The sequence below is a fragment of the Neopsephotus bourkii genome, unplaced genomic scaffold (genome assembly GCF_033783945.1).
Source record: "Neopsephotus bourkii isolate Nb327-2 ecotype Australia unplaced genomic scaffold, CSIRO-AGI_Nbou_v1 NB_1760, whole genome shotgun sequence".
Classification (NCBI taxonomy): Eukaryota; Metazoa; Chordata; class Aves; order Psittaciformes; family Psittacidae; genus Neopsephotus; species Neopsephotus bourkii.
In genome coordinates this window covers 6,881,391-6,902,868 of record NW_026902234.1, presented here as the reverse complement: position 1 = coordinate 6,902,868, position 21,478 = coordinate 6,881,391, and the positions used below count along the sequence as shown (strand labels likewise).

General features: G+C 44.0%; 1 protein-coding gene across 9 annotated transcripts in view; it reads right to left on the bottom strand.

The window, feature by feature from the left end:
- LIMS1 (LIM zinc finger domain containing 1) overlaps positions 1-21,478 on the bottom strand; it is a 75,702-nt gene that overhangs the window by 19,858 nt on the left and 34,366 nt on the right. For 3 of the 9 annotated variants that reach the window (XM_061377796.1, XM_061377794.1, XM_061377795.1), the window contains exon 1: positions 119-443. The exons of 4 other annotated variants lie outside the window; for them this stretch is intronic. In XM_061377796.1, the coding sequence (XP_061233780.1) occupies positions 119-297 (179 nt within the window). In that variant the 5' untranslated portion in view covers positions 298-443. Of the gene's footprint in view, positions 1-118; positions 444-17,312; positions 17,872-21,478 lie in introns of those variants that run through there. 2 more of the 9 variants (XM_061377798.1, XM_061377799.1) reach the window with 2 other exon arrangements.

Here is a 21,478-nt window from a genome sequence, read left to right as displayed (position 1 = left end):
GTTGCGTTACAGAATGACTTGCACAGCCTGCCCAGAGCTCAGATAATAAAATACATATGTACAGTACACCAACAATGTCACTGCAGTTACACCGCGAAGCCGAACAGAATGAACTTACAATCTTGCATAAAAGTCACAAAACTCTTTGTAGAGTTTTATTTCACTGTGCCTACGTTGCAATTTTGACACTGGTTTCTCTTCATTCCCTGCAGAGTTGTGAGCATCAGGAGCGCTCTTGTGTGCAACCTCTTCATCCTCTGGGATGGGGAAAGGGCGAGTTCGGTGGTGGACGTCCATCTCTCTCTAATTGCTTTCCCAGGTGTATATATTCTGTGCTTATACTGCAAGGAAGCTGTAGGCAAAGTCTGCGGAACAGTATCCTGGACTTCCCCTTGCTCCCAAAGAAGTGATTTACTTTCACAGCTCCGTGTCATGTAGCTGGAGCTGCTCAGCACTCTGCTCGAGCTTCAAGTTAAAAGTTCAGTGGCGGGGCGGTGAGCCCGTCACGCTGTGATTTACTGACGCTGCCTGCAAGCGGAGGAGCACATTCCCCTGCCAGGCCCTCATGCAAACTTGGATGCTGGAAAGGGGCTTTCACTGGCGGCTGCTGACAGAAGCAGCCCAGGAGAGCTGTGGTGTGAGTAACCTATGGGAGCAAATTTGTTCACTACCAAACTTGTCTGCAACTACCTTCTGCTGGGCTGGGGGGGAGGCAGATTCCAACAGTATTTTATGGACTTTAATGTTCCACTTGCTTCTTCTAAATCATATGTGCTGGATTTATCTATAGGCATCTTCTTGTCTGTACTTCAGAGAAGAGGTAGGTACAGATGGATAGTCTGGTTTCTGTTGTGCTTCACAGGCCATTAACCTAACTGCCAGGTATGCTATAAAGGGCAATATATGACGGAGGAAGAACCAAGCTTGATTTCCAGTGATGTGCTAGGTTTAGAACAATTATCTAATACAAGAACACTTACTGAATAATTTACTGTGGATATCAGGGAACAGAGAGAGCAAAACGAAGAAAGAACTGAAATTAATCATTCCTTCACCACAGAACACTCTCCTAATGTTGCAATTATTTCATGGCTATATACTATTTTAAAACCCTGTTGTGCAGTGCTTACTAGGGAAGGCAGGGTCAATTAGCTGCAGATCTGCAGCTAATAATCACACTCCTGAAAGCTCTCCCTGCTTGAAGCACAGCGCTTGCAGCAGATGTGGGACACTCAGCTTCCTACAACTCCTAACTGCAGACAAAGCAGGCTTTTGGGAAGCCACCCCAAGTAACTGTCTCTTGGGTTGAACTGACTCAGCCTGGTTAGCGATCAGCTGAACTGCAGAACTGCATGCACTTTGTGCTCATGACAGACGGCACACTGGTATCTGAAGAATCTGTTAAGTCTGCATGAGAAAGCAGAGTAGAACAGGACAGAGATGAACAGAGGGAACAAGCAGAGAAATAAGGACAAGAAGACCACCGAATCATAGAATCATTTAGGTTTGGAAACACCTTTAAAGTCATCAGGTCCAACCGTTAACCCAGCACCACCACGTGCCATTAAAACATGACCCTAAATGCCACATCTACACATCTTTTAAGTAACTCCAGGGATGGTGACTCCATCACTTCTGTGGGCAGCTTGTTCCAGCGCTTGACAACCCCTTTGGTGAAGATATTTTTCCCAATATCCAATCTAAACCTCTCCTGGAACAATGTGAGGCCATTTCCTCTCATCCCTATCACCTGTTACCTAGGAGATGACAAAGGATATGACAAAAAGGCCAGTCAAGGCTCTACTTAACATGCCTTCACCTTCCCAGATCCTACTGCAGAGGGTCTGATTTATGAAGGTTTTAGGCTGTACCTATCACCACCAGCTGGGACAGCTTGCTCAGTTAAGACCACAGCAGCACCCATGCCACTCTCCACACAGGCCTGGGCTTGCGAATAGCCATCTTCCTGAAGCCTGGCCAACACAGCACCACACTTCTGCTGCTGCCTGATTTACAGGGTAGGTTTGGTCAGGCATCTTTCATTCACTTCTCAGCAGGAAGCAACTCCTGGGCAAGCTATTCCCCTGTGTAGGTGGGATCCAGGCAGCATGACCCTGCTTATTTACCTGTCTGTAGGTGTGATTACCCATCCTGCACAGAGCTGCCGGGAGTCACAAGCTGTAACAGGCTGAGGAGGCTGCACCCTCACCACTGACACCACTTGGCTGGAGCTCAAGCCCTATTTTATCTGTCATGGAGCAAGCCTCAGATCAAGCAGTGCTCAGGTTTTAGCCCTAGGCCACAATGATCCTGCCAGAGCACCACGACAGGAAACAGTGCTGGAAGAAAGGTGTCTGCATCCTCTGGAGCACAGGAGAGAGCAATGTTTGCCAACAGAGATGCAGCCATAGTGATGCCGGCTCTTATTCTCCATCCTGCCTTCCAACATGTCCTGCACAGGCCAATGCCAAGCTTCTCTGGGTACGACAAATTCTAGGGAGACTGACTGCAATGGACTAACCATACTGATTCATCCAAGGCTAGTGCAGGTGCACCAAGCCACTAAGATAAGAACCAGGAGGTCAATCTGCCTCTTCCCTTTGTCACTGACCATTTCCTCAATTGTTTTCTTGTATTTTGTCTCACATTGCAGGCAATTCTGCTGGGAGGCTGCTGCTGTGAATCAGAGAGACCTGAAGAGTTTTTTTCTGGACTGTTCAGCCTGGAGAAGAGAAGGCTGCGTGGAGACCTCATAGCATCCTTCCAGTATCTGAAGGGGCTTATAGGGATGATGGGGAGGGACTCTTCATTAGGGACTGTAGTGATAGGACAAGGGGTAATGGGTTAAAACTTAAACAGGGGAAGTCTAGATTGGATATAAGGAGGAAATTCTTTCCTGTTAGGGAGGTGAGGCACTGGAATGGGTTGCCCAAGGAGGTTGTGAATGCTCCATCCCTGGCAGTGTTCAAGGCCAGGTTGGACGAGGCCTTGGGTGATATGGTTTAGAGTGAGGTGTCCCTGCCCATGGCAGGGGGGTTGGAACTTGATGATCTTAAGGTCCTTTCCAACCCTAACTATTCTATGATTCTATGATTTCAGTCCTTGAAGTAACCTACACTCCACAGGCTACCAAGGTGACTGGAAGCCAGTTCTGCTGCCTTGTGTCTTTTGTGGTCAACAGGAAAATACTTGCCTGCTTCTTTGGCTTGCCACTCTGCAGTCTTCTGCATGGCTGCAGCAAAGCAAGTAATACTTTGTAAGAAGATGTCCATCCAAAAAGCCTGGTTTAATCTTCCTAGCTTTTTTCAAGAAGTAGTCCTTCATGGTACTAGGACTCCATATATGCAATACGTAGAAGCTACCTGGTCCTTGAAGCATATTGCCATTGCTGCTGGTGGAATTAGTCACAATTTGGTTTTGATTAAGCAAAAATTAAAGTTTGCCAGGAGTTTAAAATGGGCCTTTCTGCTATTGAAGCACAATGCAGTTTCTGCTGTGAAAGTCTGGTAATCCACAAATCCAGAGCAGCTGGCCACGCTCCTCTTTTCTGTCATTTTGCTGGAGGCACACTGCCAAGACCTAAAATACACTGCTAAAAATACATGACATTCTCATTAGGGAATTTAGGTTACTCTGAGGTGAAGCCATCCATAGGGAGCGAGAAGTGTGTAGGGGGTGGCTGATTAGTGGCAGCAGTTTCCCAAGGGCAGTCCTGGGATCTGGGACAAAACCTACCAGCCTACTGTTAAGGAAGCAGTGATAAGGAGAACAGAAAAGGGAGAAGTTGAGTATTTAACTGGAAAAGGTAATTAGGAAGGAAGGAGACAGAAGCTCCTCCTGGCACACTGAGGATTGTATCAGAAGCCAAAGCTGAAGGTGGGGAAGGTGCTAAAGGAAACAGCACAAGAGGGGAGAGGAAGCGTTCAACTGCAGCTATGGAGAAGAGCTTTGGAAAACAACAGCAAAAATAGCCACACTGCTTCACCACCACCGATGGATGACTGCTGCCCAGCTCACACATTGCTTTCACTGGACAGCTTTCAAATCCAGCTGCCTGTGCCGGCGGCTGCCAGAGGCAGATGGGGACTCTTACAGAGAAGGCTCTGTAACTGGCCAGCCCCTCTGTGTGCTTCACTCCATGCCACAAATAGACGTGCTGAGCAGTCATAGCTCCAAACAAGGTGCTTGGCACAAGCAGCTGCTGCTTGGCAACCTACTCGTGCCACCATGAAATATCACTGCGTCACTGGCACTGTCTGGAGGCCACGTGCCCCTTCTGGGTTATGTGGGGGGGATAAGTAATCACAACGCACCCCTCCCCTTCCCGCATAGGTTAACGGTGATTTCATCCTAACATCATCTAACACAGATGCTATGCAATGGCCCTCACATGCAAAATACAGAACAACTAGGATAGAGGTTTACTGCAAAATATGCATGGGCTTGCAGACCCCTGCACTGATTTCTGCATCAACTTCTTTAAGCACTAATTGACTTTTTTGCGCCTTCTTTTAATTTAAGTGAAAAACACTCTTGGGTTGTGGCTGCTGTAATTGTTTATCTCTTAACGATTTCTGTGTTAAGCTGGTCTCCTAAGGCCATCTGAAAAAATGTAAGTATTTTCTATGATAAAACGCACATTGCCAGTAGGATTTTCATATATGCCCAGCACTGCTCTAACTTCTGTTTTCTATTAAGAAGGATGGAAAACCACCTTGAAACCACTGCAATAAAAAAACAAGGTGAATTCCAAGTGCTCCTAAAAGTTTCAAGCTTTAGTCTTTGCCACTAAGAGGATAATTAAACTTATGTGGTGTGAGTTTCAACACGGCAAACAAGAAGGCAACTCTAGCTGTTTCATATACTTCAATATAAATTTATTCTAGTATAAACATGTCCAAAAAATGCTTTGGTCTCCGCAAACAGAGATGGTTAACATTCCATCTCTCCATAAGGAAATGAACATAACTGGAATGAACAGGTAAGCAGCACCTTCCCACACAATGTTTTATCAGCCATACAAGCACAGTGAAAAAAATCAGACAGACAGAATCTGTAGAAAGGGAGAGCAATATTTAACAAGAGCACTTTCCTATTGTAAGCAATATTTACAAAAAAACTATGGAATTTTCTTGCTGCTGGTTACAAACATTACCAAATGAAGCCATGCTTCTTCTAAAGCAAAAAATGACTTCTGTGTACAGACATCTGATCCTTTTAAAACAGCCCTTTCTTCCCCGCTTCTCCCCCCCCCCCAAGTTTTTCCTCTGAAGACAGGAAAATCAAAACAAGAAGACACCCCACCACATGTAAGAAGCTCACAAGAGCTCTAATAAATTTGTCTTGCATGAGATACAGCATACTGTCAGTCACTCCTAAACTATGCACCTTGTGTAGTTGACTGTATGTATACTTCACTATTGTGACTACACTGTATCCAAACTCTTCTAACTCTATACATTTTAAAGATGCATTTCATTTAACAACATATATATCCCATTTCCAATTTAAGACTAATGAACAAGGTCAGCTATTCAACACTAGGGGCTGCACAGCAAATGTGTGAAAAGAACTGAAAAGAACTGGCTCTTCAAGACCATCAAGACAAGATCAGGCCCACCAAGCTCGAAAGCATCCTTCTGTTTGGACATGCACACAGTGAACACAACACCAAGATCATCTGGTTCTAAAATCTGAGTGTTTGAGCAGAATAGTATTTATACTGGTAGTAATAACACCACTGGAAAGTCAAGGGAGGTACGATAGAGTGTAATCAGGCAACTGCAAGTAAATTGTAACTCAGTGTACATGTACTCTTCTCTCCCTTGGTTAAGGATCAGATTTGAAGTTCAAATATGGAAAAATGTTTGAGATTGCATTTTCTGACATTTCAGGAAAATAGTATCCTGGCCTGTATGAGAAATAGCATAGCCAGCAGGACCAGGGAAGCAACTGCCCCCTTGTATTTGGCTCTGGTGAGGCTGCACCTCGAATACTGTGTTCAGTTCTGGGCCCCTCACTGCAAGAGAGCTATTGAGTCACTGGAGCAGGTCCAGAGAAGGGCAGCAAGGGGAACGGTCTGGTGAACAAGCATTATGAAGAATGGCTGAAGGAACTGGGGGTGTCTAGTCTGCAGAAGAGAAGACTCAGGGGGAGCCTTACTCCTCTCTACAGCTACCTATTGTCTTCAGACTAACAGTTTCCTAACACCAATATCCAGCCCATGTCACTGAAATCCATCAAAAATCCTTCATCTAATCCTTAATGTAATGGCAACTGCCGGTGTTTGCTCCTGCCTTAGCCATTTGCCCACGCTAGCTGAAAGTCATATTTTCACAAGCCAAACACCATGATATGAGTGGTTTATCCAGGAGCTATAATTAATACCATGACTCAACATAACACCCCAGCTACCAGGAGATATTTCCAGTATGTCCACGCAGTTCCTTGTAGGGTACAGTTAACTGCAACACCAGGCTTCCCGGCTCACATCCTTATTATAGCAACATCTCCACTGGAGACACCATACTAAGGGACTGAGCTACAGCTTTACTAACCAGCACGTCACTTCCCAAGTTTCCTCTTGAGTATTAATATTAATCTCCATTGCAAGCAACGTAACCTCTTGAACCACTTTTCACCTTCATCAAGTTTATTTTTCTCTGCTGCAGAGGAAGTGCAAAGCTTTTCATTGCCTGAATTAATTTGTTTTGGGCAGAAGCAGAATGTGGTAAAGAAACATCTCCTCAGCTGTTGCTCTTCTCTCACACACATATTAAACCGTAATTATTAGTCATTCCAGGTTTTGGTTTCACATTTTTCTCTTCCTACATTCACTGCAGCATTACCAAGCTTTAAAACTAGCAGAGGATGGCAGACAGCTAAGCCACCTGCAGTTAACACTGTGGGATTAAATAAAGGCCATAATATTCAACAGCTAAAAGAGAGTAACTAGAAGCAATTTATGTTCCTAAGAGTCAAGCATGATTAATGTATCGACAAATAAAGCCAGTGCAAAATAGCACTGCTTTCATATTTCATTACGATGGTCTTAACATTCTGGGTAATACAAATTGAAGGTCTTCATCTTGCACTTTATTAGCTACTCAATACTAGTAGCAGACCTATCAAGTAAGCATGAATGAATTTCAGTTAACACAAAGCAAAACGTCCACACGTTTTCTAAACCAAAGGCTTCGGTAACTATTACAAGGTTTTTTAAAGGAATGTTTTCCACCCCAACAACTAACTAATCCCGAATGAGTAAAGCAGGAGTGAATGCTTATAACATATAAGACTTGTGAGGGAAGATGTAAAAGTAAACCCATGCAACAGCATGTTGCTGGAATTATCTGAAAGAACAGCGCAGGTTATTTGCTTGGCAGAACAGAACCAAAGGGAAAAGGAAAAAGGACGGGGTTTTGTGCTTTGGATCACAGGGGTTCAAGCCCTGCCAAACCTCCTTCCCCTTTTGCTAAATAAGGGTAGCCAGTAATTTGAGGATTAGCTTTTGAAAGGAATGTAGTTTAAAACTGAGCAATTACTTGCACACTTCAGGCAAAATTCATGACCTGGTAACTCATGGAGATATTCTATCCTGAAATTGAACTGTTACCATGTCCTTTTAATAGATATGAAAGAAGCAGACTTTTTAATATATTAGAAATATAATATAGCATATGCTTCAGTTTCTGAAGTCAGCGAGGAGAAATGTGCCAGACAACAACTGAAAAGCTGAACAAAAAGCAATGCAAACAACTTTCAATGCAAACTTTCCATACTGGAACAAGAAGGGGACCAGGCAGGGCAGTTTTGAGTCCTGACTCTGAATGGCTAATACTCTTCCAATAGCTGCATAGAAACAGAGTTCAAGAGGTAGACTCGGGATCAGGAACCTTATGCTCTATGAAGAGCGTGGCATGCACAGGTTTAACATACTGGAAAAGACAAATGCGATTTCACATCCACTTCACCTTTGTCCATTCATTCGTTGCTGGAAGAGCTTGAATCTTTTGAATCTTTCATTTAAAAAGGCACAGCTGAGAAATGCTGCCAGGTGTTGCTGGCTGTGTCTGCTCTGACAGTATGTTACTGCCTTTGAGGCCAATAGCTCATAGTTTGTAATTAATTTTCTTCTAGGTCTACCATGGCCAACAGAGCAGACAAAAAAAGCAGAAAATCGATAGGGAAATACTTCACAAAAGTCATGCACCACATTTCTCTGGTTGGACAGAAAGCTCACAAAGCTTCATCTCCTTGATATATAAAGACCCAGGATCGGGTGAGTTATCGCGGGACAACTTATGATCTGCTGGCAAAGCTGAGCAGTGTCATCCAGAATCACTGTTCACAGAGTGTCATACATGAAACCACCATTTCAGAATGCTACCAGGAACTACCTACAATCTGAAGTTTCTACAAAGCTGGCAGATACAAAGATACAAACTGAATAATGACTAAAGCTGCTATGACAAATCAAATCAAGAAAAAACAAACACAGAGTCCTGTGCATTAGGGCATCAGATAATACACATGAAAACTCAGAGCACCACCACTCATGCTTGGTAAACTCTGTAGGAAGTCCCTGGGCCACAGCTGGTGGTAAATGGGATTGCAACCAAGGGAAATCCCGTAAAAGGCCCGCTCTTTCCTTCTACCTCCCTGCACACACACCAGCTTTTGACCACCATCAAAGGCAACATAACTTGGCAAGCCGGAGCTGTTCCCATGTCTGGAGAGCATCATGTAAAAACCTCACAGTCCTCTCGAGGACACCATGTCTGTTTGTTTTGCATCTTCCAGAACAGCTCAGAGACCACAGTAAAAGAAAAGAGACAGAAAGGGAACCCAAACTTACAGCCTGTAGGCTTGTTCTCCCCAGTGCCTGCAAGTTGGTAATCTTTATTAAGCAGTGACATTGACATAATTTAGTTTTTATCTCCTCTGCAGAATACTTCTGTGTGTAATTTCACTTCAGTGTGAGAGACTGCAACAAGCAATGCTTAATTATAATGAAGAATAATGAGCAATCACAGTACATTTTCTGTAGGGAACACCTCTGATTAGGTGTTATCAAAACACATGAAAGCAAAGGCAGGGAAAAAAAAAAGAAACCTACAATTTATCTTCAGACACCTAATCTTGTGAGAAAGCAATTAAAATCCTAATTGCTATAATCATTAAAGCTTAACAATTTATGAAATCATAGATTATTATAATGAGGCAAGTCTAAAAGGAACAGCAGTAATTGCTTGAGTTTCTGCTACACAAGCAGCCACCTCCAGACATCTGGAGTCATGGGAAGTGATAGGTGAGCAAATCAAACAAAATTGCTTAGGAGTTGTTATGCAACGCAGGAGACAAGGGGTGAGAGGGAAGGCAAGAAGAAAAGGGAGTGTTCCTTATGAGTTATTTTAACCCCTAGAGCAATGAGAAGCACAGCACAAATGAAGAGTAAAGCCTCTAGTAATTTGGGTATCTCAAGGTAAGGCTCAACGCAAATTCTAAGTATTGCAATATTAAATATAACCATGTAGCATTTTTTTGCTGGATGGAAGTTACTATAATTAATAATAATAAATCAGTGTTACGTTCACATGGACAAATCCCCTCTTCAATTAGAGCACCTAGCCGGTGAGCCAAAGTGCTTTTTAATTAAGAGTTCCCAAGCACCTAGTTCAAATGAGTACTTCTAGGTTCGAAGTCTCTACTATTCCAGTGGAGTTTCTAACCGCAACAAATGAAGAAGTGTAGTATTTTGTGACATAACATTTATTTTCAAGCTCTTCCTGGTTTAACATATTAGTCACTTTTTTCACCAATGTATTGAATAATTACTGCTTCACCCGCTGACACTGGCACGGTGAGTAAGCAGACTTACAGAAAGTAGCTATATAAATATTAACATTTGTGATGCTACTAAGAAATGTTACTGTGGAAATAAAATTCAAGAAGGTGCAGACAGATCTTTTCTTTCTGCTTTCAGTACTCTAAGATATCTGAAAGCTCATCAGGGTCCCTGGTTCCCCAGACAGCCTCTGACCAGCATCATCTTCTCTCCCTCCCAGGAAGAGCAGGACACCTTCAGGGGGAAAATGTGGCTGGAAACAGCTGCCCAACTTGGATGGCTGCTACACATGGGGTTTTGATGGCAGGGTGAGATCTGTGACCTTGCACAGCTCCCAGATGCGGCATCTCATAAGGAACGGGAGGCACTCGGCCACCGCATTGCCGATGTTTGGGGGGTTTTATTCATTTGCTCGTTTTATATCACCTACGAGCTCAGCTGTGCAGAGCCTATCCCCCCAAGGCTCAGTGGGACCTAAGAATGTGCTTTGGTCTCCTATTTCATCTGCGAGGGAGTCTTTGTGCATGAAGTTTTGGGGCACATCCACATGCCTTCCAGCCTGGAGTCAGAGCACGACAGCAGCTGGGAGCCTGAACGGACCCAGCATAAGATTGCCTGCACCTATTCATATAGATGTACCCATTAGCTTCAACAGCAGAGAACAAAACAAGGAAGATGCTTCAAACCTATTCATGTAGAAAACATCTACAGTGCTTTCTGTGCAAGAGAACAGAGCAGTGAGTAACTGACAGCCACTGACTGAAGCTTGCCAATGCTTATTTGCTGCAAATGCTAAAAATGTACTGTTTGGTAAGAACTTGAGACTAACCTCTTCAAAATTTAGCTCCAATTTTAATCACATTTGAACCCACATGAACTTAGGAAAGAGCTATGGACAACAATGATCAAATTAACTTTAACTGTAATTGTAAAAAAAAGAATATATAATTGCCCTTGCTTTTCCTGCTACCTTGTACTGAGCTTTGGAAATTAATGGTGTAATTTTTTTTAAAGGATTCATTCTATTTTTACAAAGACCATGGGATGAGAAGGAAAAAGAGCAAAAATAGCAAGCATATTGTTAAGTGACTCCTAATGATTAATCATAAATATATGTGTACAATTTCCTTTGCATCCTGTTTGCTGAGAAAAGCAAGAAAGAATAGCTCAGCACACCGTCAGAATTTGTTACATGAAATTTCTAAAGACAAGGCAGGACAAGATTTATCAGAGATGTCATTTTTTTTTCCCACCAAATCAATATAGCTTCCCCTCTGCTCTGACAAGCAGATTTCTCAGTTTGCACTTAGCTCAAAGACTCTTGCAGACAGGGGAGAAATGAAGGTGTGCTCTGAGCTCTGCACCTGGGAAGCATCCCATGTAGTTAAGGTCCATGCATTGGTGAGCCTATCTCAAGCAGGGGAAGATGTGCGTTATGCCCATGGCGGATCCTCTTGCACCCCACCTAGGAAACCTGCATACTCGATTACCTCTCTGAAATGCCTGTACACTGACGCATTCAGCACGGGGAATAAACAGGAAGAATTAAAAGATCGGCGTGCGGTCACAACCTCATTGCAATTGCAGAGACGTGGTGGGATGGCTGGCATGACTGGAGTGCTGTCATGGACGGCTATGTACTCCTTAGGAAAGACAGGCCAGCAAGGCGAGGTGGTGGAGTTGCTCTTGATACAGGAGAACAACTGGAACGTATTGAACTCTGCCTACGGGTGGATGAAGAGTTAAGTCAAAAACTTACAGATGAGAGTTAAGGGACGGGCTAACACAAGTGACAGCTGTTGGTGTTTACTACAGACCACCAAATCCAGAAGAGGGAGTCAATGAGGTCTTGTATGGACAGCATGAAGCAGCCTCACAGGCCCTTGTTCTCATGGGGGACTTCAACCACCCTGATATCTGCTGGAAAGACAACACAGATATCTGTTGGAAAGACACACAGTCCAGGATGTTCCTGCAAAGCACTGGTGGTGACCTTTTTTACACAGGTGGTGAAGGAGTCAAAGAGGAGAAGTGTGCTGTTACACCTTGTACTAACAAAGAAGGACTGGCTGAGGATGTGGGGATGTGAAGGCTGGGGGTACCCTTGGCTGCAGTGACCATCCGATGGTGGAGTTCAGGATCCTGCATGGAGGAAGCAAGGCAATAAATAGAGTTACAACCCTGGACTTAAGGAGAGCAAGCTGGCCTCTTCAAGGACCTACCTGGAGGAATCCCATGGGATAGGGCTCTAAGAGGTAGGGGGAGAAAGCAGGGTCCAAGAGAGCTAGTTAATATTCAAGCATCACTTCCTCCAAGCTCAAGGAGAATGAGTAAGAAATGGAGCAAAGGGAGCAGGAGACTGCATGGATGAGCAAGTAGCTTCTGATAAAACTCAAAAGAAGGAAGTAAGCTTACGGAAAAAGGAACAGTCCATTTAGGAGGAAAATAACGCTGTCAGAGTATGCAAGGATGTGATGAGAAAGCCTAAGGTCCATTTGGAAATACATCTGGCAAGAAATGTCAAGGACAACAAGAAGGGCTACTTCAACTACATCAGTAGCAAAAGGAATACCAGGGAAAATGTGAGCCTGCTGCTGACAGAGGTGAATGCCCTGATGATGAAGGATACAGAGAAGGCTACATTACTTAATGCCTTCACTTCAGTCTTTACTGCTAAGACCAGTCCTCAGGAACCCCAGACCCTGGAGACAAGAGAAGAAGTCTAGAGAAAGGAAGACCTTCCCTTGGTCAGGGTTGGGTTTGAGACCATTGAGGCAAACTTCATGCACACAAATCCATTGGCCCTGATGGGATGTGCTGATGACTGCTGAGGGAGCTGGCAGATGTTACTGCTAAGTCACTCTCCATCATCTTTGAAAGGTTAGGGAGAACAGGAAAGGTGCCTGCAGGAAAGCCAGCATCACTCCCATCTTCAAAAATGGCAAGAAGGACAAGGGAGACTACAGGCCACTCAGCCTCACTTCCATCCCTGGAAAGGTGACGGAGCAGCTCATCCCGGATGTCATCTCTAGGCACATGGAGGAAAGAACGGCATGCACCAGTACAGGTTAGGGGCTGACCTGCTGGAAAGCAGCTCTGCGGAGAAGGATCTGGGGGTCATGGAAGACAACAAGTTAACCATGAGCCAGCAATGTGACCAAGAAAGTCAATAGTATCCTGGGGTGCATCAGGAGGAGTGTGGCCAAGGGAGGTTATCCTGCCCCTCTACTTGACCCTGGTGAGGCTGCAGCTGGAGTACTGTGTCCAGTTTCACGCTCCTCAGTGCAAGAAAGACAAGGAGCTACTGCAGAGAGTCCATCAGAGGGCCACAAAGATGACTGGGGTCTGGAACATCTCTCTTATGAGGAAAGGCTAGGCATTTGGACTGGGCAAATACTTTGTGTTGAGCCTTACCTTAAATATTCAAATGACAAAGCTGGGTCTGTTTGGCCTGGAGGAGAAACAACTGAGAGGGGATGTTCAGGCAGGTGTCATATGAGGATGGGGCCAGACTCTATTCAGCTGTACCCAGTGACAGGATAAGGGACACTAGGCACAAACTGAAATATAGGAAGTTCCACCTGAATATGGAGAAGAATTACTTTACTTTGAGAGTGATGGTGAACTGGAACAGGCTGTCCAGGGAGGTTGTAGAGCCTCATTTGTTAGAGATATTCAAAAGCCACCTGAATATGATTCTGTGCAACCTGCTCTAGGTGGCCCTGCCTTGGCAGGGGGGTTGGACTGGATGATGTTCAGAGGTCCCTTCCAACCCCAACTACTCTGAAATTCTGTGAAGAGAGACCCCCCTACTCCAGAAAAAGTTGAGCTTAGGGCTTGCTATTTATGGCTATGGGTAGCTTCCCTTGAAATGCCCTCACTCTCCTCAAATGGATGGGCTCTGGTGGTCCTTCCCAGCCCCAACAGATCCTCACTGCTGCCAGTACCACAGCTCAGCTACTCACCCACCTGCAACCAAGGCTGGTGAGGTAGCACCAAGCACCAGCCTGCAACCTGCAGCAAGGCAGGGGGTACACTGCGAGACAGAACTCCCTCCACAGCAGGACGAGGAATCACAGTGACAGGTGGGCAAAATGAGCAAAATCAGGCACTAAAGTAAGTTCTGCTGCTTGTGTATCAGGCCCTGCAGACAGCCACAGCTGCGTGAGATGAGCTCCCCTCAAGATGACGTGGCATCTACTTGCTAGAGCAAGAGGTGTCTGGAGAGACTTTTAAACATTTATTTAGGAGCTTCTACTGTAAATGGAAACCTGACAACCTAGGAAACTTAATGGAAAGAGCCAAACTATATTCCTATGGTCCTTCCTGCAAAAGACTGAGTGCACAGAGATGTGTGCACAGAGACTGACCTACTCATAAAATGAACAGCAGATCTAGAAGACAATGATGGGGGTCAAACCTCTGAGTAAAGTGACACCAGTGGACACAGATGCAGAGGCTAAAGCTCGCCTTCCTGTTGTGAGGCTCAGAGTCCCACAGCACACGACCCATCATGAAGTTATGTCAACACAGGAAATTGTTTTAATACTGTAAAGAGAATTGTTTCCAGAAATGTTGGTTCCTGGAAAATAAAATGTATGTGATACATTAGATGATAAACATACTCTCTGTACACATTTAGGAGGTCCAGTGCATTGCTTCACAGCCCCTTCATGGTAAGTAACCTCAGGCATTTTAAGTACAAATTACTCTGGTGTTCCCAGGAAAGAGCGAAGGCGGGATTTTGACACCAAGCCCCACCCTGAGCTGCTTTGCAGCACTGATATTGCCAGTATTTGGCTTCATCTTGGCCACAGTTTATGGGCACACAAATCCCCATCCTACTGACCATTGTCCAGCGCCTGCTGTGATGGCTGGACCCAGGAGCTTGCAGCAGTGCTTGCAACAGCAGAGCAGAGGCAGTCCAAGGCACCTTGCAGCCAAAGCAAAGGGGGGTCTGCTGCTTACTGGTGCTGGTTTGTACCTTAACAGAGGACTACCCCAGCCTGGATCCCAGGAAACTATTACCAAAGAGACAAAGACCTCAAAAAGGGCCGGAGAGAGAGAAATCCCATACTGGGCTGAAGTGCAAAAGGCTGTAAAATGAAACCCAGCAGATACCATGTATTACTTTAACAAAGGGTGATTTTCATTTTAATTCTTTTTTAAATACAGAAATTCTCACAGGATACCCTGAGGATATTGGCATCCTGAGTACTTTTTGGCCCAGGATTAGAAAAATATGATACCTGAACCGAGAAAGCAGCTTTCAGTGAACTGTTCCTCAAGGGCTGACGCTATTTAACACACGTGGATTAATATGTATGTAAAACGAAATATAAAGGAATTAGAACAAAGAGCTGAAGAGAGAAACTATGGGAGGGCATTACAAAGCCATGGAGGATGGCAAGCTATATTTAGCAGACATGAAACAAACCTCATCTTTCTTGTGGACTCTAGATACTCTGAAAGTACTTTCTAAGGACATGCACCTAAGTGTCACCAGGGAGAGCACACAAGAAAAGCTGGAGGTCTCAAGTTTTAGGAAACTGAAGAACTTTTTCTCTTTGTTCCTGACTACTCTTTGCCTGGTTGTTCTGTCATTATTTTGCATTTACAATACCACAGCCTTTTGTCACGGAGAATGCAGTAAAAATGACAAATAAAGTTGCCTGGCAACACACTGAAATATCACAAAATGGGTTAGGAAGGAGCAAGGTTTAGTTTGAATTAGAGCTAGGTTAAGCTCTTAGCAAATACAAAAGCAGCTCTGTCTTCAGGTACCAGTTGTCTCTCTCCTCTAGGAGCATCATCTCACCCAATGCTCTATCAATCTTCTTTATCTCCACTACCCTGCCTTGAGCTGATTCGTAAGTCCCCTGATTTGCTATTTCCTCTAACTTGTTTATTTCTCAAGGCCCATCCCTGTTTCACATACTTCTCATCTTTAACCAGAAGAGGCTCAGGAGAGGATCAAACACCTAGACTGGTACAGACAACCCCTTCACCCCACCCAGCCCAGTAAGAGCCTCATCCCCATCTTGGACATGCATACAGACAGAACAGCAACACAACCATAGAAAGCTAGCACCGATTTTTATTTATGTGCTTTAAAAAGCAGCTGTCTCTTTCCTAAAAAGATCTATTCTTCCTCACTTAAGGTTTTGTATAAGAGAAAGTAAACATAAAAATGTCAAGAATCTCTGTACATCTCTTACTCTGAGTATTCCTCTATCTATATAATCATATCAATATAATATATACTACTAATGCTATATGAAATCTATCTAGGAAATCAATTACTTATTAATAATACTATAAATGAACACCAATCTCACCTATCAGACCCACAAGTTAACACATTCCTAGAACTGACCCGATATTTCTGATACCTCATGGCAAAGAATCTCAGAAGGTTACAATCCTACACAATAATTTCTAACTGAAGTGCTGAGTTATAATAAAAGGTTAAATCCCCCAAATCTGAATACCCATCCTTCTGAAACTGATAACTTGGGTAATGAAAGCACAATAACAAAACCCCTTCGTATTACACAGCACTCCAATCCAATGCACAAACACTAACAACCAAAAATAATCTAAAAAATACAACCAGAGAACAGGCATTAGGAGATAGGAAGTACTTCCTCTCCACGGAGGCTTTTGTTAGCGTTTACACAAGGATCCTTTTCTGAGGAGCTGGAAGCAGGACAGATTGCTTTCACACTGAGCACACTTAGAAAAACACCTTTGCATTTTAACGTTCTGGTGTCTGTGCTGGCTCAGGTTACCAACAATTCTTCAATCTCCCTGCCCCAAACAGAGGTTTTCTGAAAATGCGCTGTTACCCTTTCAAAAGGCACGCAGCATCAGGATGATAACCCTGGATGTTAAATGAATTTCCGATTTTTGGTCACCCTTCCTGGATAAGGTCAGGCTAAGTGGTCCTGCTGCATTCTTTTGTCTAAAGCTCTTTCCACAACAAAGAACCCCCCAGGAAGAAAGCCAGAGGCCAGCAGCTTCCCCAGCCCTTCCACAACAAAACCAGCCAAGTGGAGCGGCTGCACCAGGACCCCCAAGAAGCTGCACAACCCACAGCACCTGAATGACCCAAAACTGACTTCAAACCAGACCCAGCAAAGTTGTTAGGCTGTGGAAAGTTATTTACTTGCAAGTGCTGGCTGTCAGAACGGGTTCAGAAGCAAACATTGGCTAACACTGCCTTTCCCAGAGCCAGGGAAGGGAGTCTCACCATCACCAAAACCTACAAGGTCACCATATGGCTCCTGTTATCCCTTCACTGTTTTTTTTTTTTTCCATAGGGCTTTGGGACTGCTTCTCAATCCGTGTGCTTTGCAGTGACTTTCAAGAGCTGTGTCTGCATTCTGTTTGCTAAAGCCACCGAATCAATCACTCCACTGAGAGGGGCTCAGCACCCCGGCAGTACCTGTCAATTCACACTCACCTCAGCTTCTCTTCGTGCGACCCGGGCAGTCCCACGCTATCAGGGCGATCGCGTCTCCTCCTGTACAGACCTGACTGTGACAACTCTTTCAGCTGCAAGGCCATCATATTTCTCTACCTGGAGGCTTGTTTTTCTTAAAGGGGGGGTGTTTTGGCTTTGGGTTGGGTTTCTTCCCCCCCTCTTCCCCGCCTCTTCCAGATGCTGCTGCTGAGGAGCGCTGCCTGCCAAGATGCCTGGAGAGAAGAGGCTCAGCGGCGCGTCGGCACACCTGCACCCACCGGAGCTACCAACCTCTGCAGGCAGGCAGGCAGGCAGCCGCTGCTCGGCTTCCTGTTTCTCATAGGTACACACCCTCCCGAAGGGCACCACATTTCCTTTATCACTCGATCACACCTAAGGGATGTCTGCCACAAGCTCACCGGCTTCCCTACAGCTTCCTTCAAACTCCCGCTGCCCCGACAGCTGCCACCCTGCCGTGTGCTGTGCAAAGTAAGCGGCTCTCCCAGCGCCTGCTGTGAGACTCCACGGCTGCAATGAGCTGTTAAATCGCTCACAATGTAATTTATGACAAGAAGAAAGTCGTTACCACTATGAAAATCCAGTTACTCAAGCATCCGAGCAAATTCTTAGAGAGAGATCAATGCAGCAAAGTGTGCAGCAAGGCACTTCAGTACCCGGCATTAAAGTACACTTTTGGAAACTTAATAGCACTGTGCTTGTCAGAAATTGCTCTTTTCCACCCATCCTGAAAATCAGAAGAAAACCACAATGTATTTTTCTTCCTACTCTCAGCTATCAAAACATAACCACTGTGAGTATTTGTCACATTCTGGAGTGATGGAGTGTCCCGTGTACTTGTAAAACAGGAATGAAAGCGCGTAAAGTTTCCTGTAAGTCAGGAAGGTGACTAGCAGGGATTTGCAAGCTCTGTGTCTCATCTCACTTAGTAATTTTTCAGTAATAAATGTCTTCGTTTCAGTCCAAAAGGAGGCTTCAAGAGAGCTTACCACTTTCTGAGAAATTTTTACATTTCTTCAACATTATCCTCAGCACATACAAACAAAAACTTAAGTCAGAGATTTTACTTCTATGTGGTGTGGTTTTTAAATGACCTCGCATTTAATAAAAGCGAGGAAACCTATTAATTTGCAAGCACTGTTTGGACTACGATAGGAAACGAGGTCTATATAGTGTGAATTTCATGGTTCATCTCTGAAGTGGTTATTTTTTGTAGCAGAATACATGTAAGAGCATTTTTGAGTTCTTTTAATGGAGAAAAGCATAACGTGTAATACTGGGTACATCACATGACACCAGTTTTGTCAGGATTACCAGACTGAACACAAGCAGAGTAATTTTATGTAATGCCATCAGTGTGCTTCAGCCTGGAATGTCATCAACATACAACATAGTGTCACACAATGGAAAAATAACAGAAAGGGTTTTGGAAAAGGAATCTCATAACATGCCAAATAGATAATGGCTGGAGAAATTCAGGGCGATTTACATGACATTAGAAGGTTGCACGCACTAAAACGTCAACAAGAGCTACGCATCTGAGCTCTGGTCTTTAGAAGACAAGAGAGAACAGTCACGATATTTGCCTAAACATGCTGCATTCCAGTTTCAAGCAAAGCATTTAAAATTGTTTCTCAATATCCAGTAGGATGAGCTTAAACATAATTAAAAGCCAATTCTATGCACTCAATCAGCAATTCAAGTTAATGCTGTTACGAGAGACGATCTGCAGACGACAGATGCTCATGGCACAGCAGCTTTTATATATTACCACCAGCTTTTACTGTGCTTTAAATATCAGTGAGGCAATTATTTATCTTTGTCCAGACAATCAATTTTATAAAATAACAATAATGATCTAAAGAGTGAAGACAGAGTGGATTTTTTGCTGTGAAGACCTTTGTAAACTAATGAACTATTACCTACAAATTTTTATTCACTACACAGCAATCTCTTCAATGTATACTGGGCACTTTTGTATTAATCATAATGTAAGTCTACCAAAAATTAAAGGAACAGTCTTCAACCCACTTTGCTGCAAGCTTCATTAGTATGAAGCACATAGCATTAAAACTCATGTCTACGTGCATGAGCAGGCACTATGCTTAGACAGCCTGTGGAACAACAGCTTTTACTGAAACATACTTGGGAACCAGAGCTGCACCAAACCAGTATTATTAAAATTTAAAACCAATGCCCCCAGACAGAGCCTGTAAATAGAAGGAATACAAGAAGTGCAGACACAAAAACTAGTTATTTGTTATACAGACCAAATCTGCCTCAAAATAAAGGAGGGCAAGATGGTTAGTTTTCTAAAAGAGATCTGGAAGTCAGCTCCAGAGTCATCACTGCGCAGGCTTCTTCAGCAAACTCCAACAGGGGTCTAAGATGATTCACAAAATACTTGCTTGCAGGATGTGAGAACAAGCTAAAAGCTTTCTACAAGAAGAAATCCAAACAAGACTCCCTTTCTGCCCTGTGGGATTCTCCACCAATCCTCATGAGACACGAGGTTTCAAATCTGAAATTGCTCAAACAGCCAAACCCTAGCTTCTGAGCTGCAAATACTTGTTGTAAGGGTGTTATCTAGAGCAACGTTTGAGAATGTAAATCGTATTTCTCCACTAACTCGCTTAAAGGTTGTCAGAAAGCAACCTCAGCAACCTCAACCTCAGTCGGAAAGCAAACTCAGGCGGACCTTGCTCTACAGGAAGATGATCTTCCCCAGCGAGTGCCTCCTGCTCCCCACACCCCCTTTTACCTTCCAACCCCTATCTGCTGTTTATAATTCCTTTTTGAGAGATTACATTCTTCTCGCGTGGGATGGGGCCACTCGGACCTTTCACATTCCGTCAGAATTTTTGAGGGCCAGCCAAGTTACCACAGCTTTTCCTACTACCGGTAGCATGCAGCCGCCTTCTATGTCCTGTACTTTGAAGGTTCATTCTTCACTTTCTAGTGCCTGCCTCTTCACTCATGCAACTGACCTTCCTCCCGCCCACAGAGAAAGCTAACACTGCTACTGCAATCTGATGGATAAACTTGGCATTATCAGCACTTTGCTTAGACTCATGTCTAAGCAGCAAAAAGTGGAACCTAGACAGAAACTATGCAGTCCTTCCTTCATCCCAAGCAATAAATAACTTCTTATTACATGGGACAAGGCTCATGGCTTGAGCTTTCAGTGCAGCCCCACAAAGCATTTATCTTGGTATAGCAGGCCTGAAGTGCACTCTCTTAAGCGTCTGAGAGTACTGTTGTTCTACTGACTGTAGGTATTCAGCAGAGTTTTGCAATTTAAAAAGCCTTTAAGACAGACAGGTTATGTCCGGTTACTTTTCACTGTGTTCAAAGGGATGTGAATAATAATCCATGATCCTGGAAACCATGTCGTTGAATTTAGGAATAACGAAAAATGCCAAGTGCTTCAAATTCAGTACATTTCTTCACGAGCCTGTATTTACAGAGAATGCACATTAACTACAGAAACCAGGAAAGACAAAGCTTTAGCTTTCATTCCACACAGAGAAGCCTTTATCAATGTGATTGATCTTTTTTTCCACTCCAGTGGCACATTCTTGTTTTGTTTCTTCTTTTAAGCTTTGAAGAAACCACAGATATCAATCAAATTTAGTTGAAGACTTTCAAAGCGACAGAAAAAGCTGTTTTCAAGGCAGCATAAATGGTCAAAAAAATAATCAGCAGAACATTATAAAAAGAGTACAGGAGTGCCCATAGCATACACACAGTTAAAAGGTGACTGCAGTGGGGAAGCATGTTTCCCCATCGCCCACTGCTCACCCAGCTTATCATTGGGATGAGCTTCCAGAGGAATGTGTCCAAGAGCTTTGGTTTTCTACTATTTCTCACAAGGTCTGGAAGGAAAACAGTCTTTAAAGCCAAGGAAAGGCTTGTACATCAGTGGGAATGCACAAGACTCCATGAAGCAAGCAAAGGAAGGTGGCAATAACCCTTCAGCAGTTTTGCAAGAACCCCCAAAACACCCAACCAATGGGCCAACCGCAAAGGAAGCTTTATTTCAGGTTCTCTGAACTAGGCTGCTGAGGCCAGTCTCCACAGATGGCTTTGGGTGTCAGTGAATAGTGTACCTACCGTGCCTTGGGTGCCTGCTAGGGCAGGTGCTGATG